General features: G+C 41.9%; 1 protein-coding gene across 1 annotated transcript; it reads left to right on the top strand.

Moving 5' to 3' along the window:
* The first annotated feature begins 749 nt into the window (after positions 1-749).
* On the top strand, positions 750-26,423 carry LOC133561235 (transmembrane protein 168-A-like). The gene is given in 7 exon segments (XM_061914572.1): positions 750-872; positions 4,785-5,669; positions 10,674-10,949; positions 11,139-11,281; positions 17,646-17,923; positions 25,640-26,161; positions 26,164-26,423. Coding segments are annotated over 6 exon segments (2,076 nt in total). The 5' UTR covers positions 750-872; positions 4,785-4,838; the 3' UTR covers positions 26,190-26,423.
* The last annotated feature ends 923 nt before the right edge of the window (positions 26,424-27,346 follow it).

The raw sequence follows: 27,346 nt of genomic DNA, 5'->3' as shown, positions 1-27,346 counted from the left end.
AATAATACTTCAAGAAAATATGAATGTAAGTTTATAAACTGTGAAAATAAATACAACAATGCAATATTCAGTGTTGACAGCTAGATTTTTTGTGGACATGTTCCATAAATATTGATGTTAAATATTTCTGTTGTTGTGAAGAAATGTTTAGAATGAAGTTCATGAATCCAGATGGATCTCTATTACAATCCCCAAAGAGGGCACTTCAAGTTGATGATTACTTTCATGTGTAGAATTCTTTATTTATAATTGAATATTTCTTTATTTTTCAACAAGTTTTAGTTATTTTTATATCTTTTTTTTTCCAAATATTTCAAGAAAGACCACTACAAATGAGCAATATTTTGCACTGTTATACAATTTAATAAATCAGAAATTGATGACATAGTGCTGTATTTTACTTCTTTATCTCTTTTTTTCAACCAAAAATGCTTAAATCTGATTAGGAGTTACTAGAATTAAAAAAATGTTCACAGGGGGTACACCACTGAAAAAAGTTTGAGAACCACTGCATTAGCCACTGAAAAGACACATATGACACATAGAATGGACCTGCTATCCCTGTTTGAATATGAAAATCTCATTTCAGTAGGTCTTTCAATATAGTGAAATTATAAGATTAAAAAAATAACCTAACGCCAAGTTAAAAGGGTAGGTTTTGAGCTTGTGTTTTAAAAACATATTGACACTCTGTGCTGCCCTGAGGACCACAAATAGGGGGTGCAATACAATAATAGAACTGCATGCATTATTTAAAATAAACTCACATCGCAACAAGTGACAAAAAAGCAATGCTTCAATTTTGACCCTCGCGGCTTGCTGTCGTGGGAAACCCCGGAAGTGGAGCCGTTGTCAGTTCCTCCAACAAACATGTAAGTTGCGTGTTAAAGACACACTTACTCTACTTATTTAAAAATAAAATGGCTTTATTAAGCCTGGCGTAGTAATGCTAATACTCACATTGAGACAGTAAAAGGCGCGAGTTAGCTGACGTTGGACGACAAATGACCGCCTATGCTAATGCTAACCAGCTAGCTTCAGCCTCCCTTTTGCCACATCCACAATAAATGTGAGAAACTCGCACTCTTACAAACTCTTATTTTGTTTATACCTTTAAAAACTCTTATCTGCTGTTTAATGTGTGACTGTTTGTTTTGGCACACGTTGCAAATCCCAGCGCAACCTCTTGTTTGTCTTTGTAAATAAAGTTGTGATTGCGTAACACAAACCGCAGCAAACTAAGGCCCGGGGGCCACATGGGGCCCATTTAGGTCTTCAATCTGGACCCCCGGACATGCCCAAATAATATCTTTAGATCTATAAAGGCCTACTGAAATGAGATTTTCTTATTTAAACGAGGATAGCAGGTCCATTCTGTGTGTCATACTTGATCATTTCGCGATATTGCCATATTTTTGCTGAAAGGATTTAGTAGAGAACATCGACGATAAAGTTTACAACTTTTGGTGCTGACAAAAAAGCCTTGCCTGTACCGGAAGTAGCAGACGATGTGCGCGAGACGTCACGGGTTGTGGAGCTCCTCACATCTGAACATTGTTTACAATCATGGCCACCAGCAGCAAGAGCGATTCGGACCGAGAAAGCGATGATTTCCCCATTAATTTGAGCGAGGATGAACTATTCGTGGTTGAGGAAAGGGAGAGTGAAGGACTAGAAAAAAATAAGGACTATACAGTGGGAGCGATTCAGATGTATTGTACCATATGTCCCGGCAAGAAATCTGCGTTCAAAAGACTCAGGCTTATTAGTGATTCCCAAAGCCCAAAAAAAGTCTGCGGTCTATAGAGCGTTTTCCGTTCGGGCTCCAGTACTCTGGAATGCCCTCCCGGTAACAGTTCGAGATGCTACCTCAGTATAAGCATTTAGGTCTCACCTTAAAACTCATTTGTATACTCTAGCCTTTAAATAGACTCCCTTTTTAGACCAGTTGATCTTTCTTTTCTTTTTCTTCTATGTCCCACTCTCCCTTGTTGAGGGGGTCCGGTCCAATCCGGTGGCCATGTACTGCTTGCCTGTGTATCGGCTGGGGACATCTCTGCGCTGCTGATCCGCCTCCGCTAGGGATGTTTTCCTGCTGGCTCCGATGTGAACGGGACTCTCACTGCTGTGTTGGATCCGCTTTGGACTGGACTCTCGCGACTGTGTTGGATCAAATATGGATTGAACTTTCACAGTATCATGTTAGACCCGCTCGACATCCATTGCTTTCGTCCTCTCCAAGGTTCTCATAGTCATCATTGTCACCGACGTCCCACTGGGTGTGAGTTTTCCTTGCCCTTATGTGGGCTTACCGAGGATGTCGTAGTGGTTTGTGTTGTGGTTTGTGCAGCCCTTTGAGACACTAGTGATTCAGGGCTATATAAGTAAACATTGATTGATTGATTGATTGAGATGTTATTAGACAAAATTACTAGGATAATTCTGAAAAATCCCTTATCTGCCTATTGTGTTACTAGTGTTTTAGTGAGATTATATGGTCGTACCTGTACAACCTGAATGTCGACCCCGCACCTTTCTTCAGCACCAGTCAACGGGTGGTGGCGATGCCCATCTCTGCCCTTCGCAAGGGACCCTCTTCCAAACACAATCTTTCGAAATGATGGCTGCATAATACACTGTACTTTGTGTGTGTGGTCCAATCCAACTGTGTTCGCTTGACCGCTCTGTTCCATAGTAAAGCTTCACCGTCATCTTTTGGGAATGTAAACAATGAAACACCGGCTGCGTTTGTGTTGCTAATGGAAGCCGCAATACACCGCTTCCCACCTACGGCTTTCTTCTTTGACGTCTCTATTATTAATTGAACAAATTGCAAAAGATTCAGCAGCACAGATGTCCCGAATACTGTGGAATTATGCAATGAAAATAGATGACTTATAGCTGTGAACGGTGCTGGAACAAAATGTCCTCAACAATGCGTGACAGCACGCGCACGCCTCATCATACCGCGACGTTTTAGCATGATATTTCCGAGCAAAATTTGAAATTGCAATTTAGCAAACTAAAAAGGCCGTATTGGCATGTGTTGCTATGTTAATATTTCATCATTGATATATAAACTATCAGACTGCGTGGTCGCTAGTAGTGGCTTTCAGTAGGCCTTTAAGTGTAAGAAGTATTTAATTTATTATTGGTTAGCTTCAGAATAACAATGTAATTAAAAAAAAAAGTGACTTTCTAGACTCTAAAAAATGTTGGTGGTACTTAAAAATGCACGCATTTAGTTGTAGTCAGTATCAAAAAATATTATATGGTTTTCACGGAAATACATTTTAAAATATTTGGCTTTCATGGCTCTCTCAGCCAAAAAGGTTCCCGACCCCTGATGTACAGTGATGTTTTCTCATGAACGTAAGTCTTGATCTATAATAAGTATTTCAATGGTTGGAATCTACGCTTATGGATGATATACCAGTTACTATGGTCATCTAATTAGTTACCATGGTCATCTACGTCACAGCAGCTCAGACGAGGCACCAAGCAGTGTGGGCGGGAAGCGTTTCCACAGACGCGGAAGGAGATTTTCACCACAAAGTTCTAAAGATTAGTGATATATAGGGCTGGGCGATATTGGCTTTTATTATATCTCGATATTTTTAAGCCGTATCGCGATATACGATATATATCTCGATATTTTGCCTTAGCCTTGAATGAACACCTGATGCATATAATCACAGCAGTATGATGATTCTATGTGTCGACATCAAAACATTCTTCTTCATACTGCATTAATATATGCTCATTTCAAACTTTCATGCAGAGGGAAATCACAACTGAGTCAATTTGCCAAAACTGTATTTATTAAATACTCTTCATTCTTTCGTCGGTGTCTTTTTAAATAAAAGAACAAATTAGTAGTGCTGCTACTTTTTGTAGCAACACTTCTGCTGCATACTTTGCATATTGCTGTTGTCTGCTGAATATCTTCCCGCTTGAAGCCAAACTACCGCCAGATGGTGAACCCTTGCTGTTTTATTGGGGCATTAATTGTTCTTCCTCCATTTGTGATCAGTTTCGCTTCTTCTCTCTCTTGTAATGTCACTTGCACCGCTCTGATTGCACGACTTGCCTCAGCTAACGTTAGCCATGCTGCTACCTCTCTGCGCGGCGAGAGCGTATGACGCTACACGCGCAACAGTATGTGACGTATGTAAGAAGGTGGGCTTGTTTGATGTCTTTGTGAGAAGGAGAGACAAGAAGGAGTAAGAAACGCCTGTAGTGTAATGCCCGCAGCTAAAAGCAACTGCGTGAGTACATATACTAGAATATTACGTTAGAGTAATTTTTTATATCGCACACCCGCGATATATCGCCCAGCCCTAGTGATATATCAGATTTATCAGATTGTAGGTGGCTTTATTTTGTACCCTTCGCGTTCATATTTCACTGAGTGTTGCATTTTTGTTGCGTGTCTCTTGATTTTAAAATATGTCGATCAAAAGGGGTGTGACATTCATATTTTGTCAATATTCAGTGTTTTATCGTTCATAGAAAAAAGTAAACATTTCATTATGTTTTTTAAGGTCATCTGTCATAACGTTTTTAGCATTCAATCAGACATTATTGTGAAGTTTTGTATCAGTGTCCCTAAAAATAGATATACCGGCCCCCAGACACGTGTTTTTCTCTAAATGTGGCCCCCCGAGTCTAAATATTTGCCCAGGCCTGGCGTAGCAGGAGGGACGTCACCACCTAATGTCGGCATTACTGTGTCATATTTTACTTGAAAATAGGTAAACTTGTACTTTTTTGTATGTTTCCAGGGGATGACTTGTTTGTTGCTTGAACAAAGTCCTAAGCTACATTAACTGTCAGCCATGGCTCACAACGAGGAAGAGGAGCTGACCGATGAAGCCAACAAGGAGGTCGACGTGATTACATCTATCCGTTGCCTAGGTTACCTATCAAGCATCACCCTCCTTGTGGCCGTATGTGTCGGCATGTACGTCCGCTGGGAGGTGACCAGCGAGCCCATGATCCTGGTCATCTTCATCCTGGGCCTCTTTGTCCTGGGCATAGCCAGCATCCTCCATTACTACTTCGCCATGGAGCAGGCCAGCTTGAGCTTGTTCCACCTGTGGTTTGGCTTCCTGCTCGGCCTCCTGTGCTTCCTCAACAGTCCCGCCTTGGATTCCAACATCAAGGAAGTGGTCGCCAAGTATCTCCTCCTGGCCAGCGTGGTTATGAAGACGCTATGGGCCGTCACCGAGCGGATATGCCGCTCCGTCCGCCACAAAGCCGTCGTGCTGAAATCGACGGAGTTCCTGGAGCTGCTGGGATTCGCCATTGCCAGCACGACGATGCTTCTTCACAAGTCGGTCGCCATCATTGGCCTGGTGGTGGCGCTGGGGGCGCTCATCGTGGACTTGAGGATGAAGTCCCTCTTGGCTTTGCCGAACTTGGTCAACTTTGCCCTGGTGACATCGCTGGTGTTTTTCCAAGCGTTGGGGATCACTGCGAACCCTTACGCCTTAGGGTGCTGCCTGGGCAGGCTGCTGTGTGAGCCTGTGCTGGATGTGTACTTCAGCGGGCTGGGGCCCACCGAGCGATGGATGCCAGTGCTCACCTTGAGGAACTTTTGGAGGCGACTGTCCCTGCTGCCTTTGAGCCTGCTTGAGCTGACATTCTTTGTCGTTGCTGCCTTTAAGGTACATTCAGTAATCACAGGGAAACTCAGCAAAATATTGCAACACATCTTTAAAGGCCTACTGAAATGAAATGTTCTTATTTAAACGGGGATAGCAGGTCCATACTTGATCATTTCGCAATATTGCCATATTTTTGCTGAAAGGATTTAGTAGAGAACATCGACGATAAAGTTCGCAACTTTTGGTCGCTCATAAAAAAGCCTTGCCTGTACCGGAAGTAGCAGACGATGTGCGTGTAATGTCACGGGTTGTGGAGCTCCTCACATTGTTTACAAGCATGGTCACCAGCAGCGAGAGCGATTCGGACCGAGAAAGCGACAATTTCCCCATTAATTTGAGCGAGGGTGAAAGATTCGTGGATGAGGATAGTGAGTGAAGGACTAGAAGAAAAAAAAGTAAAAAAACAAAAAGGCGACGGCAGTGGGAGTGATTCAGATGTTATTAGACACATTTACTTACTGTGGGGCGGCATAGCTCGCTTGGTAGAGTGGCCGTGCCAGCAACTTGAGGGTTGCAGGTTCGATTCCCGCTTGTGCTATCCTAGTTACTGCCGTTGTGTCCTTGGGCAAGACACTTTACCCACCTGCTCCCAGTGCCACCCACACTGGTTTAAATGTAACTTAGATATTGGGTGTCACTATGTAAAGCGCTTTGAGTCACTTGAGAAAAGCGCTATATAAATATAATTCACTTCACGTCACTACTTGGATAATTCTGGAAAATCCCTTATCTGGTTATTGTGTTACTAGTGTTTTAGTGAGATTATATGGTACCTGAAAGTCAGAAGGGTGTGGTGATCGCCAGTGTCTCTGAGGGAAGCCACGCAGCTGCAAGAGGACGCAAGCTCCGCTCATAACTACGGTAAGAGCCGACTTATTACCACAATTTTCTCACCGAAACCTGCCGGTTGACATGTGGTCGGGAACCATGTTTGCTTGACCGCTCTGATCCATAGTAAGGCTTCACCTTCGGGAATTTTAAACAAGGAAACACTGGCTGTGTTTGTGTTGCTAAAGGCAGCTGCAATACACCGCTTCCCACCTACATCTTTTACTTCGACTTCTCCAGTATTAATTGAACAAATTGCAAAAGATTCAGCAACACATAAGTCCAGAATACTGTGTAATTATGCAATTAAAGCAGACTACTTATAGGTTGGATCGGGCTGGAAAAAAATGTCCGCCACAACCGGTGACGTCAAACGCACGCGTCAATATACCACGACGTTTTCAACAGGACACTTTGCGGGAAATTTAAAATTGCAATTTAGTAAACTAAAGCGGCCGTATTGGCATGTGTTGCAATGTTAATATTTCATCATTGATATATAAACTATCAGACTGCGTGGTCGCTAGTAGTGGCTTTCAGTAGGCCTTTAACATACAATATTATTTTTGTAGGGCAAAAATAGTATTAACAATTAGGGCTGGGCAATATGGCCTTTTATTAATATCTCAATATTTTTGGGCCATGTTACGATACACGATATATATCGCAATATTTTGCCTTAGCCTTGAATGAACACTTGATGCATATAATCACAGCAGTATGATGATTCTATGTGTCTACATTAAAACATTCTTCTTCATACTGCATTAATATATGCTACTTTTAAACTTTCGTGGGGAGAGTAAAATCACAACTAAGTCAATTTACCAAAACTGTATTTATTAAATAGTTATTAATCAGTGGCACAAACATTCATGTCATTTCCAAAACTGAAAGTGCAAGATTGTCAGAGACATTTTAAAACAAGCTATTAGTGCACTTTTGTGCATGATGTCACTAAGATGACATATCAAAACAACACTAAATTAAAAGTGCACTTTTTGTACAGAACGCCACTTCAATAATGTATGAAAATGTATACAAAGAGAAACCTGAGAACTATTTTCCGCAAGTTTATTGCCAGAAAGTTACGGCTGTGTGACTTTTAATTTGGTCTGTTATTGTTATTTCATTATGGAAATTCATTTGTTCTTCAGTTATTATTATTTCAATATTATTGGACCACCTTGCTATAATGTTAAAGTTTCGCAATTGTTATTTTTTTGTAATTTGTAGCACTTTAGTTCCTACATGTTGTTTTTGTATAGCTTAATAGGGAACGGATGAGGGTTGAAAAGCGAAGTGAGGTCCGTTTTTTTTAAAAATCAGAAAATCTGTCTTAATGTCCAGGTGACTTTTTTCCTGTTTTATCGGCATTTTATTTGCACTCTGCAGCACTCATTTTTACTTTCTTTTCTCACTCCATGCAGAGAATCAACAGCGAGACAACACGGTGGCCCAAACAAAGTTAATACCGATACGTGATTGGCTGTTAGCGTGTCCCTTTCGTTGTTCAGTGATAACTTCCTGTTTTGCAAGGTTACCAAAGCGCGAGTGTCCTACAACACCATATATCCATGAGTGGGACTGGTTGGTACCAATACCAATCACATATATTAACTATAATTTAAAACATTTATTCGTGATGAGTACTGTTGACAGTTTATACTCTTTTATTACGTACAATTGTTTGAGCAAAACAACGTCAATAGTACAAAATGGCTCAACTAAAGCGAAAACTACACTCTCAACTATTTTAAATCCTACAGTTTTTGCCCATAAGTCCTCCAGCATCCAGGGAATTATTCTGTTTGTGAACATTAACAAAAACAACAAAAAAAATTACTATAGGAAAAAAAAATATATCTGCTTAATCACTCTTGTATCGATCACACGATGATACTACTCTTGGTATTGACACCAACAATTTATTTTTTATTTATATTATATATATATTTATATTATTTATTAACTTTGGCAATGCTGACACACTAACACTTTTTGTTATTTATCCTCTAAATCAGGGAAGCCCATTACGTCGATCGCGAGCTACCTGTCAATCGTGGCGGGTGTGTCAGTCGATTGAAAACCAAGCATTAAAAAATTAACTTAAAAATTTGTGATCATCAATCTTTACTACGACGTCACTTTCGTCACTTGATTGACATTCACGGCACGGCTTCTGCTGCCAGATCATTATTAAGAAAACATGACCGAGAGGAGGGCGAGAAACACTTTTTATTTCAACACTCTCACGCCGTACCTGCTGTCAAAACCCTTAAGACAGACTGCAAAGTTGCTGTGTTCACAATAAAAGCCCTGCTTCATCCTGCCCGCGCTAACAAAATAAGAGTCTCAGAAAGCTAGCATGCACAAGTTAGCAAGCTACGGAGTTGGCCGTCAATGTATTTCTTGCAATATGTATAAAAACGAGTATGGAAACTGGACAAATAAGACGCCAAAAATTAACCACTTTCATGTGGTATTGGACAGAGAGGAGGACTTTTTTCTCCTCCATCCGAAAATGTGGACGTTATCAGCACTACTGTCTGATTCCAAACAATGCAAGTCATCAGAATCAGGTAACACACTAACTTATATTCTTGTCTTCATGAAACAAAAGAAATCAAAATGTGTTAAACATGCTTGTGTTATCATTAAACACCATTAACGTGTTTACAAAAATGTCTCTTTCATAAATGATTAAATATAAATTATATATATGAATGAGGTAAATTACTTCAACTCGGTCAATTAAAAAGTAGCTCGCCTGCAAAAAAAATGTGGGCACGCCTGCTCTAAATCTTATCAATCTAGTTGTTAATTTTATGTTAATATCTGTTCACTTTCTGCTGTAACATGGTTCCATCGATACACTTCTTAAACTTTACTAAGCACTTACGTCTTCTGTTGTTTCAAGCTAGTTTAGTGGTTAGCTTAGCTCGTAGCATGCCTGTTTCTAGCTTATACTTGGTGTGTAACATGTTTTGCTTCGTTCTCTGGTGATAATACTAATTAAGAAATGCAGTTTATTTGCAGTATTGGAGGCGATTATTGTTATCTTAGGGCAGGGGTCGGGAACCTTTTTAGCTGAGAGAGCCGTGAAAGCCAAATATTTCAAAATGTATTTCCGTGAGAGCCATATCATATTTTTTAACACTAAGTACAACTAAATGTGTGCATTTTTAAGTAAGACCAACATTTTTTGAGTATAATAAGTCTCTTATTCTTTTTAATAACATTGTTATTCTGAAGCTAACCAATAATAAATAAATTGTCATGTCTGTTGATCATGTTTTTGTTTGGCCATGTGCTGTTTGTCCTTTGGACTCTTTTTTTAAGTTCCTGTTTTTTTCCACTCCCTTGTCTGGTTACTCATTTTGTCCACCTGTCTCTGGTGGACAAAATGCCTGCTCACCTGCTTCTCGAGCACTAATCAGAGGCAGTATTTAAGCTCGTCTTTGCCAGTCAGTCGCCCTGTGCTGACTTGTTTCATGCCTTGCCATAGTTTCGTGCTTCATGCCATGCCAAGTAAGTTTTGTTTGATTTATGTTCTTAGTCTGTTTATGCGTTAGCTTTGTTTTTTAGCCCAAGTTGTGCCTCCGCTGTGAGCGATTTTTGTTTGTATATTTTTTTAGTTAAAATTAAATCATGTTTTTACCTAAATGCCATGTCCCGAGTAGTCCGTCTGCCTTCCTGGGAGAACGATCTCGCAGCAAGCTGCAACCCCCCCGCCATTTTGACATAAAATACTTCTTACCATTAATGCGACTTCTTGAACAGGTGTGGTAGAAAACGGATGGATGGATTTAAATGCATGAGAATTTGTTGTATTTTGCACGTTATTTTTAGCACTGTGATTACCAGCGAAATTATTCATATTTATCGCGTTAAGCAATGTCAGCTAAGATTTATCTGAGAGCCAGATGCAGTCATCAAAAGAGCCACATCTGGCTCTAGAGCCATAGGTTCCCTCCCCCTGTCTTAGGGGAGCGGTTTCACACTGTTTATGAAGACACATAATTAGCTGCTTGACTAAAAAAAATACAGTATCAGCCAGAGGGGATAAGCGTTTGTGATCGGCATTAATCGCCAATGGCGATCACATACTCTTTAATGTAAATCGGTCGATACTTCCCATGTGTAATTTCCGCCATTATTTCCTTGTTTACGCAGCTCGGCCACTTGGAGTTGTGGTACCTGGTGATCCCGGGCTTCTGCCTCTTCGGCGTCTTCTGGGCCATCTGCCACGTCATCCTTCTCATCACAATCTGGGGCTTCCACACCAAGCTGAGCGAGTGTCAGCTGGCCTGGCGGGCCCAGCGCTCCAGGAGCCGGAGCCTGGACCAGGTCATGGCCTCCCGGGGCATCCGGCACTTTTGCCTCATATCGGAGCGGCTGGTGTTCTTCAGCCTGCTCTCCACGGTCATCCTGGGCGCCGTGTCTTGGCAGGTGGGTACTTAACTTCCTCTATCCATGCTCAGGAAGAGTGTATTGTCTCTTTTAAGCATGATCCTGCAGTCATGTTCATGTTGCATAACCATCTTGCAGACTTGTCACCCCCAATTAAGCGCATGTGATCGCTTGGCTACAAACTCCAAGTGACAAACGGAAGTGACTTTTGTGTGCCTCTGTTTGCAGCAGTCCAACGGTCTCTTCCTCAGCGCTCTGCTGGTGGTGCTGCCTTTGGAGTCGCTCGCCCACGGGTTGTTCCACGAGCTGGGCAGCTGCCTGGGGGGCACGTGCGTCGGCTACGCATTAGTCGTCCCCACCACCTACTGCAGGTAACCCCCACTTGTTAAGAGAGAAAATAAAAACATGTTTACACACTTGAAGAGGCATTCCCATCCTCAGTTAACACAAAACCAACTGGATAAATAGGCTAATAAAGATGCACAAACACGCTGCTAATGTTCATCCCCCGAAGGGATCGTTCTGCTGCTCCCTGGGCAGCATACTAAGCCGTGCAGCAGTTAGCCAGAAGCCGCCGCTACTGCTGATGCCTCCCTCTGTTTGCTCTCACATGGCATCTTTTTTTAATGGGCCAGTTAGTTTTGATGATGCTCCGCCCCCTCCCTTCACATTTATAAAGTCTCCATCACCAAACTGCCAGCGAGGCCCGCTCATACGGGATGCGCGTCCCGTCGCGGCCGCTCTGCATGCGACGCCGCACGCGGGCCCCCGGCGCCCACGGGGACGACCGAGGGTGCATGATGAGAATGCAGCAGCGTATAATAGGCGGTTTGATGGCTGCCGATCATGTCCGCACAATGACAAGAGCCCCCGCGGGGAGATTACGGCAATAGGGGGGACGCGAAAAATAAAAATAAAATCGAAGGGTTTAAAGCAAAGCAAGCAACCGAGGGAGAAGGGACTGACTTTGACAGGAGGGAGGGGCTCTGAGGGAGGATGAAAGCGAGACGGGAAACGCGGCGTGAATCTCAAACTACAAGCCTTTTACTCCCCTGGGCGCTCGTGAGATCTGAAAAGATTAGATGAGCTTGCCAAGTGCCGTCGAGGTTGACGCTTGTCATTTTTTTCTCTTATTGAATTAATGAACGTGTTGTCTTTGTAGCCAGCGGTGAGTAAAACACGCAAATAATAGTGTTTTCTACTTTACAAAACTTCAAAATTAACATTTTGGCAGCCTCACATCAAAGTATGGAAATGTGAGGGAGGAGCTAGACCAGGCCTCGGGGGGGAAAATTTAGAGAAAAAAATGTGTCTGGAGGCCGGTATATCTATTTTTAGGAACACTAATGCAAAAAACCTCACAATAATGTTTGATTGAATGCTAAAAACCTTATAACAAACCCCCTAAAAAAACGGAATGGAATTTGAATTCCATTCAATTCCATGGATCAGCACTTCCAAGTCCGAGTCCATGGTTATCGCCCGGAAAAGGGTGGAATGCCATCTCCGGGTTGGGGAGGAGGCCCTGCCTCAAGTGGAGGAGTTCAAGTACCTAGGAGTCTTGTTCACGAGTGAGGGAAGAGTGGATTGTGAGATCGACAGGCGGATCGGTGCGGTGTCTTCAGTAATGCGGACGCTGTATCGATCCGTTGTGGTGAAGAAAGAGCTGAGCCGGAAGGCAAAGATTGAGAGAATTTACCGGTCGATTTACGTTCCCATCCTCACCTATGGTCATGAGCTTTGGGTTATGACCGAAAGGACAAGATCACGGGTACAAGCGGCCCAAATGAGTTTCCGATAGGGTGAGAAGCTCTGCCATCCGGGAGGAACTCAAAGTAAAGCCGCTGCTCCTCCACATGGAGAGGAGCCAGATGAGGTGGCTCGGGCATCTGGTCAGGATGCCACCCGAACGCCTCCCTAGGGAGGTGTTTAGGGCACGTCCAACCGGTAGGAGGCCACGGGGAAGACCCAGGACACGTTGGGAAGACTATGTCTCCCGGCTGGCTTGGGAACGCCTCGGGATCCCCCGGGAAGAGCTAGACGAAGTGGCTGGGGAGAGGGAAGTCTGGGCTTCCCTGCTTAGGCTGCTGCCCCCGCGACCCGACCTCGGATAAGCGGAAGATGATGGATGGATGGATGGATGGATGGAATTTGAATTTGTTTTACTGAATGAGACACCCAGAATGTACATGAAAATAAAGAATGTGGGATTTACAATATTAACTATGAAGGATAAAACACTGAATATTGACAACATATGAACGTCACACCCCCTCTCGATTAACATATGTTACAATTCAGCGAATGGCAACAAAAATGCAACAAACACAGCAAAATATGAATTTAAAGGATTAAAAAAAACACCTACAATCTGATACATCTGACACATCACCAAGCCTGAGAACTTTTTTGTAAAAATCTCCTTCAGCGTCTGTCCCTGACACCCGCATTTCAGGCTGTGGAAACAAACCACAACCACACTGCTTGGTGCCTCGTCTGAGCTGCTGTGACTTAGATTACCATAGTAACTAATTAGATTACTATAGTAACTAATTAGATGACCATAGCAACTTGCATATCATGCAAAAGCACGGTTTCCAACCATTTAAATACTTTGTATAGTTCAAGACGTCCGGTAATTTGAAAACATCACTTCACATCATAATGTCAGCTACACTTTACATCTTAAAGATCTGAAAAAAAAATTGGGTGGAATGTCCGGCGGGCCAGATTGAAAAGTTTAACGGGCCGCATGTGGCCCCCTGGCTTTAATTTGTCCAGGTTTGAGCGAGACACATTGCTCTGCTTTGACTGACTGCTCAAAAAACATCCCTTCCTGGAATCTTGGTTTAAAGGGGTCGTATCACACTTTCTACATAACATTTAATGATGGTTCTTTTGTCAAAGTTTTGCAAAGATTATGTTTTACGGGCCATTTTCTATCCGCTTTCTGGCAGTCTCTTCACGATGCACCTTTTCTGGTCTTATTTACGTCACTCCACTTTAACAGCATCTTCTCCCAATCATTTTTGTTGTTTTTACCGCTTCCATTTAGAGCCTACTGACGGATTAAGTTTGAACTATAGGCTACTTTGTATTAGAAATAGCAACAGCTGAGGATGCATGTGCATGTACGAACCAATCTGCCCCAAAACAAGAGGATAGGAAAAAAAAGAGCTTATTAACTACAGCATCAGACTACAATGGCGTACTCGGGAGGGGTGTAACGGTACACAAAAATGTTGGTTAGGTACGTACCTCGGTTTAGAGGTCACGGTTCGGTTCATTTTCGGTACGGTAAGAAAACAACAAAATATACATTTTTTGGATACTTATTTACCAAATTTGCAAAATCTTCCACCAAAAATATTTTTCTTAGTGGAATATTTGATGTGAAGTAATGGGAACCTTGGATAGGTCAATAATTCATGATAACATTGATTTTGATTCAATATTATGTTTTGAGCAAAAGAAAAAAAACTGCTTTGTTTTTTTAGTCAACATTGCAACTTTTTCTAAATTACATTTAACCTTTAAAGGGGAACATTATCACAATTTCAAAAGGGTTAAAAACAATAAAAATCAGTTCCCAGTGGATTGTTGTATTTTTTGAAATTTTTAAAAAATTTTTACCGGTCCCGGAATATCCCTAAATAAAGCTTTAAAGTGCCTTATTTTCGCTATCTTCGAAACCACTATCCATTTCCCTGTGACGTCATACAGTGCTGCCAATACAAACAACATGGCGGTTACCACAGCAAGATATAGCGACTTTAGCTCGGATTCAGACTCGGATTTCAGCGGCTTAAGCGATTCAACATATCACGCCTGTATTGAAAAAGATGGTTGAAGTATGAAGGCAGATAGCGAAAACGAAATTGAAGAAGAAATTGAAACTATTGAGCGAATAGCTATTGACGCTATTCGGCCGTAGCATGTGTGTACCTAATGAAGTGGCCCATAGCATGGCTGCCTTATTAGCATCGCCGGTAAAATGTGCGGACCAAACGATCAGGACTTTCGCATCTTGTGACACTGGAGCAACTTAAATCCGTCGATTGGTAAGTGTTTGTTTCGCATTAAATGTGGTTATCTAGTTTCAAATGTACATACAGCTAGCGTAAATAGCATGTTAGCATCGATTAGCGTAGCATGTTAGCATCGATTAGCTGGCAGTCATGCCGTGACCAAATATGTCTGATTAGCACATAAGTCAACAACATCAACAAAACTCACCTTTGTGATTTCGTTAACTTTATCGTTGCAAATGCATCTGCAGGTTATCCATACATCTCTGTGCCATGTCTGTCTTAGCATCGCCGGTCAAATGTGAAGACACTCTGGTACATTCAATGGGGGTCTGGCGGCAGATTTCTTGCCAGTGGTGCAACTTGAATCCCTCCCTGTTAGTGTTGTTACACCCTCCGACAACACACCCACGAGGCATGATGTCTCCAAGGTTCCAAAAAATAGTCGAAAAAACGAAAAATAACAGAGCTGAGGCCCGGTGTTTGTAATGTGAAAATGAAAATGGTGGGTGTGTTACCTCGGTGACGTCACGTTCTGACGTCATCGGTAAAAGAGCGATAAACAGAAAGGCGTTTAATTTGCCAAAATTCACCCATTTAGAGTTCGGAAATCGGTTAAAAAAATACATGGTCTTTTTTCTGCAACATCAAGGTATATATTGACGCTTGCATAGGTTTGGTGATAATGTTCCCCTTTAAGATTTTTTATTTCACTTTTGTTATGTTTTTGTTTATTTTATTAGTATTTTTAGAATGTGCCGAGGGCCTTTAAAACATTAACTGTGGGCCACAAATGGACTCCGGGGCACACGTATGGCACCCCTACTTTAGATATTAAAAAATTAAATCTGATAAATCTATGGATAAAAAGCAGAGCCTGGAGACGCATGCGCGTTTATTATAACTCTCTCGCTCTCTCTGTCTCTGCCCCTCCCTCACGAATGTTGCTGTTTTTAACCCCTTCTTAACCCTGAACGTACATTGAAAATACACGCAACCCTAACTCAAAATGCCGGACATTTGAGGCATTTAGGAAACTCCGCCCGCACAGCTTTGCAAAAGAGGACATGTCCGGTGAAAAGAGGACGTATGGTCACTCTATCGTAGCCCACTCGTTGCTAGCATGCCTTGTGTTGTGCCTCGGTGTGCATTTTTTACACAACGTGCGGTACGTCACTTAATATTGTGCTGAAAATTTTAATTTTCCTGAAGGAATAGATAAAGCACTATCTAATCTAATCTAATATGTCCATGTGGAAACTCGTTCGGTACACCTCCGACCCGAACCGAAACCTCAGTACAGTTAGGTTCAATACAAATACACATACCGTTACATCCCGAAGCACATCAAAGTATGTGCAAATTCCAAACGACTTGTTTGGAGGAAGGAAAGCAAGGTTGTTTTAGTGAGTTTTGTTTAGTGAGCATGCTGGCCAGATAGTGTCAAGCAACCAAAAATATGAGTAACATGAGCTCGAAAAGCTATCATTCTAATAGTCAGACTGTTAGTGAAATACCAAAATATGTGACACTGAGGTATATACCTGGTAAATTAGCTAAAAAAAAAGCTAGCATGCTAATGTTAGCGTGCTAAAATTCTAACTGTAACATGCATCAAGTACCAAAATATCTTACTCTGAGGTATGTACCTGAAAAATGTGTTTAAAATTATAGCATTGTAACGTTAGCATGCCTCGACTACCAAAATACAACCCAGGTTTTTACTTACAAAATTAGCTTTAAAGCTTTAAAAGGGCTTCACGGTGGCAGAGGGGTTAGTGCGTCTGCCTCACAGTCCTGGGTTCAAATCCAGGCTCGGGATCTTTCTGTGTGGAGTTTGCATGTTCTCCCCGTGAATGCGTGGGTTCCCTCCGGGCACTCCGGCTTCCTCCCACTTCCAAAGACATGCACCTGGGGATAGGTTGATTGGCAACACTAAATGGGCCCTAGTGTGTGAATGTTGTCTGTCTATCTGTGTTGGCCCTGTGATGAGGTGGCGACTTGTCCAGGGTGTACCCCGCCTTCCACCCGATTGTAGCTGAGATAGGCGCCAGCGCCCCCCGTGACCCCGAAAGGGAATAAGCGGTAGAAAATGGATGGCTTTAAAAGTTAGCATACAACAGGTAACACTCATCAAGTAGCAAAATATTTGACGCTGAGATGTGTATCTGCAAAATTAGCTAAAAATCTATCATGTTAATATTACAATGCTAACGATTGTGACGCTAAAATTTTAGCTACGGGCCACAAACGTTCCGCGTGCCGCACTTTGGACACCCCTAGTTTACGCACAAAACTTGTTTTTCCCATATTTCCCATTTGAAACTGAACGATATTCCCTGGATGGAAGCATGTCCTTATTCCTATCAGTCCAGTCCTCCACTCCCAACTTTCACCTGTCCTTGTCAAGGTGAAGGTGGTGATAACTGGGCAGTAATTTAACGACCCCCGTTATGCAGATGTGTGCAAGTGAAGGCGTGAAGTATGACTTCCATTCTCTTGGCCTTGAATAACATCAAGCTTGTGGATTGAAGGGAAGTGCATGTATGTGATTTGTAGTCGGCCTTGACTTTTTTGAATGTGTGTGTTCCTCCATCAGTCATCAGCTACCACACACACACACACACACACACACACACACACACACACACACACACACACACACACACACTTTACTTACAAACTAAAAACAACTATTTTGCTTCAGCGCTGACGGGCAGCCCACTCTGCTGCCCCCGGAGCATGTGCAACAACTGAACCTGCGCTCCACGGCAATGCTGAACAACGTGCAGCGTCTCTTCTCCCACCACCTGATCCAGACCTTCGGGTGCGACTACTCGGCCAGCGGCGTCACACTGGAGGCGCTGCAAGGCAAGCTGCGCAGCTTCCTGGATCTGCGGACGGCGGACGGGCCTCGTCACGACACTTACCTGGTCTTCTACAGCGGGCACACGCAAAAGGGAAGCGGATCCTGGGCACTAGCTGGTAAGACGTCCTGGATATATTTGGCTTAACTATGGCAACACGTGGAAGTGTATATTCCGAGTTCTCAGAATTTGTGGTCTGAAGCAATCAATCAATCAATCAATGTTTACTTATATAGCCCTAAATCACTAGTGTCTCAAAGGGCTGCACAAACCACAACACAAACCACTACCACATCCTCGGTAGGCCCACATAAGGGTAAGGAAAACTCACACTCAGTGGGACGTCGGTGACAATGATGACTATGAGAACCTTGGAGAGGACGAAAGCAATGGATGTCGAGCGGGTCTAACATGATACTGTGAAAGTTCAATCCATAATGGATCCAACACAGTCGCGAGAGTCCAGTCCAAAGCGGATCCAACACTACCCAACACAGCAGCAAGAGTCCCGTTCACAGCGGAGCCAGCAGGAAACCATCCCAAGCGGAGGCGGATCAGCAGCGCAGAGATGTCCCCAGCCGATACACAGGCAAGCAGTACATGGCCACCGGATCGGACCGTACCCCCTCCTCCACAAGGGAGAGTGGGACATAGGAGAAAAAGAAAACAAACGGCAGATCAACTGGTCTAAAAAGGGAGTCTATTTAAAGGCTAGAGTATACAGATGAGTTTTAAGGTGAGACTTAAATGCTTCTACTGAGGTAGCATCTCGAACTGTTACCGGGAGGGCATTCCAGAGTACTGGAGCCCGAACGGAAAACGCTCTATAGCCCGCAGACTTTTTTTGGGCTTTGGGAATCACTAATAAGCCGGAGTCTTTTGAAGGCAGATTTCTTGCCGGGACATATGGTACAATACAATCGGCAAGATAGGATGGAGCTAGACCTTGTAGTATTTTATACGTAAGTAGTAAAACCTTAAAGTCACATCTTAAGTGCACAGGAAGCCAGTGCAGGTGAGCCAGTATAGATATATATGTATGTATATATGTATATAAAGGTATATACAGTATAGGTATATATGTATGTATATAAAGGTATATACAGTATAGGTATATATGTATGTATATAAAGGTATATACAGTATAGGTATGTATATATGTATATAAAGGTATATACAGTATAGGTATATATGTATGTATATATGTATATAAAGGTATATACAGTATAGGTATATATGTATGTATATATGTATATAAAGGTATATACAGTACAGGCGTAATGTGATCAAACTTTCTTGTTCTTGTCAAAAGTCTAGCAGCCGCATTTTGTACCAACTGTAATCTTTTAATGCTAGACATGGGGAGACCCGAAAATAATACGTTACAGTAGTCGAGGTGAGACGTAACAAACGCATGGATAATGATCTCAGCGTCTTTAGTGGACAAAATGGAACGAATTTTAGCGATATTACGGAGATGAAAGATGAAACGAAGCAGTATTTTATAACTACACGACCGTGGCCAATTGTGGAGTGCCAAATATCTGTTTCTCAGATGTAGTTCATCTGGGCCACAGTGATACTTGGTTGTAATACACTTATCCACCACTGGAAGCAGTAATGACAAGTGTTAGGTTCAAACACTGATGACGTCTATTAAACAGACAAAGAAGCAAGGAATTAAACAGAGACAGAATTCAATTTAGCTCCATTGAGGAGAAACGTCTGGGCTGTACTCTTGTAGTCTCCACCACGCTCTGACGAAAGATTGTACGCCTCCTCTTTTATTTGGGCTTTCCCTGATTACACAGCTGTTACTAAGGGAGGAGGTCGTAAAGAAGCTATCGCCTTTGTTTACAAGACAGTTCAAAAAAAGGTCGTAAAACAGTTCAAAGAAAAGGTCATAAAACAGTTCAAAGAAGAGGTGCCTGGAGCTCGGGCAGGTCGTGCTTTCTCTCCGCTTTGTAAATCTTGGGTCAAGACAAAATCTTTCTGTGGAATATAACACATCAAATAAACAGAACCCTCCTGTCGCTCCCCATCCTACACAGTGGAGTTTTACAAACCTTTTGTTTGGTAGGATCAAAGACAGCTTTTGTCCTTTCGCAGAGCGAGCTGAACTCAATGTAACACAAAGTTTTGTGCTAACTTAGATACAATTATTCTGACAATAATATTAAACAAAAAGAAAAAGTCTGGATCTAAAGTCTTACAGAAGTGTCTTTCTTCAGTGCAAAAATTATGACTAAAGTGGTAAATATATAGTTTAATTTGCACTTACTGGTACATTTTATTGACAATTTTATTTAAGAAACAAATATGTTATCAATCTTATTTACCATTATTTAGTTAAAATGTATATATAATTAATTAATTATTAATTAATAATAATTAATCATTAATAACCGTTATTTATTTAGAATGTAGGCAGCACGGTGCTACAGGGGTTAGTGTGTGTGCCTCACAATACGAAGGTCCTGGGCTCGGGATCTTTCTGTGTGGAGTTTGCATTTTGTCCCCGTGACTCTGTGGGTTCCTTTCGGGTACTCCGGCTTCCTCCCACCTCCAAAGACATGCACCTGGGGATAGGTTGATTGGCAACACTAAATGGTCCCTAGTGTGTGAATGTTGTATGTCTTTGTGTTGGCCCTGCGATGAGGTGGCGACTTGTCCAGTGTGTACTCCGCCTACCGCCCGAATGCACCTGAGACCCCGAAAAAGGAACAAGCGTTAGAAAATGGATGGATGGATAGTTAGAATGTATTAATTTCACTTGTATTTGAATATATTTTTCATCAGTTTTAATGAGTCCCTTCTTTGCATTGTATTTGATTAGTGTTTATCTTTAAGGCTTGATAATATTTATAATCAACACATGCTTTTTGTCTTTTGACAAAGTTTAGCCTGTTAAACTGTAAGTAGCTTAGATGTAAATTATTGAATACCCTTCAAATCAACAGTGAGATTAGTAATTCAGTGTTAATATTTCAGTGGCCCAAGTAGCCCGTCTTTAGTGGAAAAGTTGGGCCCCCAGGTCAAAAAGTTTAAGTGCCATTTCTTTACAGAAAAATCTACGGCCATTTTTTTTTTTACAGTGCGCTACTATAAATCGAAAAACAGTATTACTCTTGTTTTTAGCGCAAAAGTCTGACTAATGAGCTACCTTTTTTTTTTTTACTTAAAAATCTGATCATTGTTTACCGTCCATTAATGTCAATTATAAAACGGTACCACTCTTACCTTATGGTAAAATTTCTGCGACGGAGCTGCCAGTTTTTTACACAAAAATCTACGATATTTTTTTACAGTGCATTGCTTTAAATTTAAAAACAGTACCACTTTTATTTTTGCCGCAAAATTCTGGCAACTGAGTTGCCTTTTTTTTTTTACCGTTAAAGTTTTGTTTGTTGTTTTTACAGGGCTTTACTCTAAATGGAAAATGTGTTATTTACAGATCATTTTACGGTAAATTTTGGCAACTGAGCTGCCAGGTTTTTACCGTATAATACACTGACTTTTTTACATGCTACCAATGATTTTTCAGATTAAAAGATGTCAGTATAAATAAAGTATGTGTTCAGTTTGGTTTGATTGATTGATTGATTGATTGAAACTTTTATTAGGATATTGTACAGTACAGTACATATTCCGTACAATTGACCACTAAATGGTAACACCCCAATAAGTTTTTCAACTCGTTTAAGTCGGGGTCCACATAAATCAATTCATGGTAGCCACAAAATGACACGACAGGCCAAATTTATCCCACGGGCCCCACTTTGGGCATCCCTGGTCTTAAAGCTTTGTAACACAAGCGAGCATACATGGAGCATAAATATCTTCATGTTTGTTTGTTTTTTTTAAAACGAGAAAAAAAGGCTCAATTGTGAGCCATTCAGTGCGTTTATTATATATTCATTAATTTCATCTTCTCAGTAGAAGTCTTTGAAGGACAGAATCTCTTTGGTATTTATTTCATATGCTTTTGAAGAACTCCATTTAGAACTCTGCTAGAAAGTGACCTTGCAAGCTCATATTCATCATATTTTTTTATATCCATCACACGTAACAATTAGAGAGATTTTTTTTTTTAAATGAGTCCGTTTAGCTGATTGGAGAGCGAGCGGCCCCAGCTAGTGGGTCCATGACGATGGCTTCTGTTTTGTTTGATCAGCTGTTTTACTGCCATGTTACAACCACTTTTTCTAAACAACTAAGGTACCGTATTTTTCGTGGAATAAGTCGCACCTGCCGAAAATGCATAAAAAAGAAGGAAAAAAACATATATACGTCGCACTGGAGTATAAGTTGCATTTTTGGGGGACATTTATTAGATAAAATCCAACAACAACAGACATTTGAAAGGCAATTTAAAATAAATAAAGAATAGTAAACCACAGGCTGAATAAGTGTACGTTATATGACACATAAATAACCAACTGCTATGTTAACCTAACATATTATGGTAAGAGTCATTCAAATAACTATAACACATAGGACATGCTATACATTTACCAAACTATCTGTCACTCCTGATCACTAAATCCCATGAAATCTTCGTTTTCGGTGTCGCTTCTAAACAATTCTGCCAACTCCAAAGGAAGACAATGCGCCGCTTCGTCTTCTATCGTTACGTCGCTTACGTCAGAGTCATCGTCAGGTGCAGTTCCAATTATTCCAGACTTTCTGAATCCAGACAGGATGGTTTGGGTTGTCACTGAAGCCCATGCTTTGTCCATCCATCCGATGACATCCAGAAAAGTTGCATGGCGCATTCTCCCGGTTGCTGTGAGGCTGTGCTCTCCTTCCATCATCCACGGCTCCCACAGCCTGCACAGGACTTCCTTAAAGCTCCTATTCACGGGGATGTCAAGTGGCTGGAGTATTTTGGTTAAGCCTCCGGGGATGATGGCAGGTATGGAGTTTACTCCAAACTAGGGATGCACCGAAATTAAAATTTGTGGCCGAAGCCGAATAAAATTTAAACGCTTGGCCGAAGGCCGAATACTGAATACCGAATAATGAATGCAGCTTTTCACAATTTTTTTAATATTGCATAAATAGCCTAGAATAAATTTTTAGACATGTTTTTTAAATAAAGTACATTTTTATTGAATATTGACATTTTTTTAATAATCCATTAGCCTTTGCTTTTCAAAAAAAGCACAAAGTTTTTCATTTATATTAGGCCTTAAAACAAAACATGCATTCCAAAAAAAAATAAAGTGCATTAAAGTGGATAAACCCACAACAAAAAAAAGTCTGCTTAGCCACAGTAGATATGCTAATAATGTAAACAGAAGGCTCAAGTAAATCTCAATTAAGTGTGTGCTTGTAACCTCATACACTTATACAGGTAGCCTACACAACAGGCTAATTATGTAAACAGAGGCCCCACTAAATCTCAATAAGTGTGTGCTTGTAACCTCATACACTTATACAGGTAGCCTACACAACAGGCTAATAATGGAAACAGAAGGCTCAAGTAAATCTCAATAAGTGTGTGCTTGTAACCTCATACATTTATACAGGTAGCCTACACAACAGGCTAATAATGTAAACAGCACACACACACAATGTAAAGAACACACATCAGATAAATACCGTCTGCTCGGTATCGTGTAACGGGGCTCAATGTGCTCCATGAGTCTCCGAAAGCCAATGTCCTCCACAACACTAAACGGTTGATCATCCAAAGCCATAAACTCCATTACCTTCTTTGTAATTCCGTTTGCTTTGGCACTGTCAGTCGCAAACTTTTTCGTCTTCTCAAAGACGTCGGCCACGAGGCACCTCCTCGAGACAGTTTGGCTGAACATTCGTTGCAAACTGCAATACTTTTGTCACTTTCCGACACCTTAAAATATCTCCACACTGCTGACATTTTTCCGAAGGTGCCGGGTTACAACGTCACCGCATGTTGGTTGATTGCGTCACCGCGTCCAAAAATTGCGTCATTGCGTCACACACCACTATTCGGCCTTGCATTTAACTCATTCCACCGAAGGCCGAATGTTGCTTTTTTTGCCATATTCGGACGAGTATATTTGGTTACCGATTAATCGGTGCATCCCTACTCCAAACTTTCTTTCTGCTGCTCGATTACCGTTTCCTGCTGCGTATTTCACTACTTCCAGCTTTTAACCTGCAGTATATGCTTTCCTTTTCGGTGCCATTTTTGTTCAGCCCTTTGTTTTATAAGTTACCGCCAATTTACCGTAGCAGGTAGCGTCTTCTTTCCCACAATGCACTTCTGCCATGACCCGCCTCCGCCGAATTTTCATTGGTTGACGTGTGTGACGATTGCTGACATCCGGCTAGTCTTATACGTGAATGAGATAAATAATATTTAATATTTTACGGTAATATGTTAACAATTTCACACATAAATCGCTCCGGAGTATACGTCGCACCCCCAAAGTATGAAAAAATATGCGACTTATATCCCGAAAAATACGTTATGTAAATAAACGTGTGTAAATAACTCTGTGACAGACTCAAGCCGTCGTGCGGGTTCCATGGACCACCAAGCACAGACATTTGCTCGCAGGTGTAGATTTCTTTATTTATGGGACGGCGTGGCGCAGTGGAAGAGTGGCCGTGCGCAACCCGAGGGTCCCTGGTTCAAATCCCACCTAGTACCAACCTCGTCACGTCCGTTGTGTCCTGAGCAAGACACTTCACCCTTGCTCCTGATGGGTGCTGGTTGGTGCCTTGCATGGCAGCTCCCTCCATCAGTGTGTGAATGGGTAAATGTGGAAGTAGTGTCAAAGCGCTTTGAGTACCTTGAAGGTAGAAAAGCGCTATACAAGTACAATCCATTTATCATTTATGCAAATAAGACAAGTCTTTTGCGCGTTGCTTTGCAGCCGTCCGCGCTCTCACTGCTCGCTCCTCCATGTAGCTTTTCTGCCGTCCACGTCGTTTCTGTCTGCCTCTAGCTCTCGCTCTCCTCCTCGTTGCATGCGCTGTTGTTTGTTCTCTCGTTTCTCCACCTCTCTCCCCCCACGTTCCTAGCTGCCGCCCCTTTTAACAGTGCGAGAGGATTCATTAATTGTATCCAGGTGCGCGATGCACGCACCTGATCTCACTTGTGGCGTCGCTCCCGGCACGTCTCGCCGCTCGCTCGCCATTTCCGCCTCCTCGCCGCCATCTTGAAAATGTTCAAAAAATCTCACTCCAGCATGCCCTGCCGCTCTTTCTGACCGTCAGCTCCGCCTGTCCACAAAGTCATTTAACAACGTCTATTTGTGCGGCTTATAGTTAGGTGCATCTAATACATGGAAAATATTTTTTTCTTCTAAAATTCAGTGGGTGCAGCTTACATAGTCCGGAAAATACGGTTGCTCGTATCTCAAGACAGTCGTAAGCCGAGGCAGCATTGAACTTTGATATTAAATTCAGCCTTCAAGCTGAATTTGCATCGCGGTCTGCTTTGCATGCTCCTCCTTCTCCTCAGTCAATCCAAGGCTGATTTGTCACGGGCCAGACAAGTGAGCCAATGGAGTTAAAATTGCTGTGAAGGACACAAGTGGAGGATTCTGGAAAAGTTGAGGTTTAAAAAAAAAAAAAAAACGCTAGACGGCAGACCTTAAGATCACACAACTACATCTGTTGGCAGCTGTGTTTTTAATCCGTCCTATTTTTCTATTGAAGTTTGTGTGCCCGCGACAGTTGGACCGACAGTCGTGCGAGTGAGAACTGACAGGTCTGATCCACGCTAAGACGCTCCTGTCCATCAAGTGTCAGGGCAGAAAGTCCTTGAAGGGCAACTCCACTCTTAAATCCACCCTCATACTGCAAAGTCTGAATCTTTAATGTTGCTCTTTAATAGGTGGAGAGAGTTTACATCTCAGCCAGCTGCTGGACTTGTGGAAGGAGAAGAACGCGGGGCAGTGCGCGCGTCTCATTCTGGTCCTCGACACCGAAAACTCCCTCAACTGGGTTAAAGAGGTACGTAGGGTGGACGGGGTTTACGTAGCCGTGCAAACAGCCCAGCTGTCCGCCGCCGCGCCCGACCCGGAAGTGGGCGAGGCCCCGTTACTCGGGGACTTCACCTCCGAATGGGTGGAGTTCAACTGCAACCCAGACAGCGACACCCAGTGGTCGGAGAACGAGCGGACCGTAACGGCGGTGTACGGCGTGTCCAAGCGCTGGAGCGACTACACGCTGCATTTGCCGACGGGCAGCGACGTGGCCAAGCATTGGAAGACCCACTTTCCCAAGGCGACGTATCCCATGGTGCACCTCTCCAACTGGTGCTGCGGCCTTAACTTGTTCTGGACTTGCAGCGTGTGTTTGCGCTGCTTCAGGAGGTGCAAATTAGCTTGGTTCCCACCGGCGGTGTTAGACACCGGGCAGGAATCAAACTGGTGCACTCGTGACGCAAATTCAAGCACACAATTAATATTAGATATTTGTTTTCTATACTTGACAGCCTGGTGATGATTTCAGGGGCAAATAGGAGCCTAATCTTAATGAAATAACAAGAACACACTTTTTTTTTTCCAAATGATCTTTTTTTTTGCTTCATATTGAATTACAAATGTTAATGTTCTTCCAAATATTTTTTTGCCTATCATGCCTTAATAACCTTAATAAAGTTATATACTCTTTTAGATGTTTGCCATTTTGTATGTGCACATAGTGTGTGTAAACTGAACCAGACAAAATATTAGACAAACTTAACAAACTTTGTTCTCTAAAAGGTACAGAAATAATTGCATCTCAACTCAGAGGGGGAATAAAATGCAATTTTTTAAATTATGATGTATCGTTTTTTTAATAAGTACAGTAGTAATAGTCACACGGGAAGTGGGGGGAAAAAAGTTGGAAGACTGTAAAAAGTCCCTAAAATGTTCAAAAAATTCCACAAGTGCCACAAGTCCATCCAGCCGCGCGAGTCCAGGGATGCCCAACATATCCAAAACGCAATATTGAAACAATATTTTCAGTAGGATGAGGTGAATTATATTTATATAGCGCTTTCCTCAAGTGACTCAAAGCGCTTTACATTGTGAAACCCAATATCTAGGTTACATTTTTTTTTTTTTCAAACCAGTGTGGGTGGCACTGGGAGCAGGTGGGTAAAGTGTCTTGCCCAAGGACACAACGGCAGTGACTAGGATCAAACCTGCAACCCTGAAGTTGCTGGCACAGCCGCTCTACCAACCGAGCTATTCGCCCCACAGTAAGATGATAAATAATGTTTATTATTAATATATATTTATCCGTAGAGTACATCTATTTATATCTGCACCTTATTGCTTTTTTATCCTGCACCACAACGAGCTAATGCAACATTTCGTTCTTATCTGTACTGTAAAGTTCAAATTTGAAAGACAAAGTAAGTCTAAGTCTATAAAAATGAGCTATACAGATAAAAACACATAAGTCAATGTTTACAATAATCTCGTAATCATTATAATAATAATAATACATTTTATTTATAAGGCGCCTTTCTGGGCAATCAAGGACACCATACAAAATCAAAACAATAAAATCAAATTGGATAAAAACAACAATAACAACAACAAAGATA

Source organism: Nerophis ophidion, linkage group LG10, assembly GCF_033978795.1.
Source record: "Nerophis ophidion isolate RoL-2023_Sa linkage group LG10, RoL_Noph_v1.0, whole genome shotgun sequence".
Lineage (NCBI taxonomy): Eukaryota > Metazoa > Chordata > Actinopteri > Syngnathiformes > Syngnathidae > Nerophis > Nerophis ophidion.
Note: the sequence above shows the minus strand (reverse complement) of the source record. Positions and strands in the feature narration are given on the sequence as shown.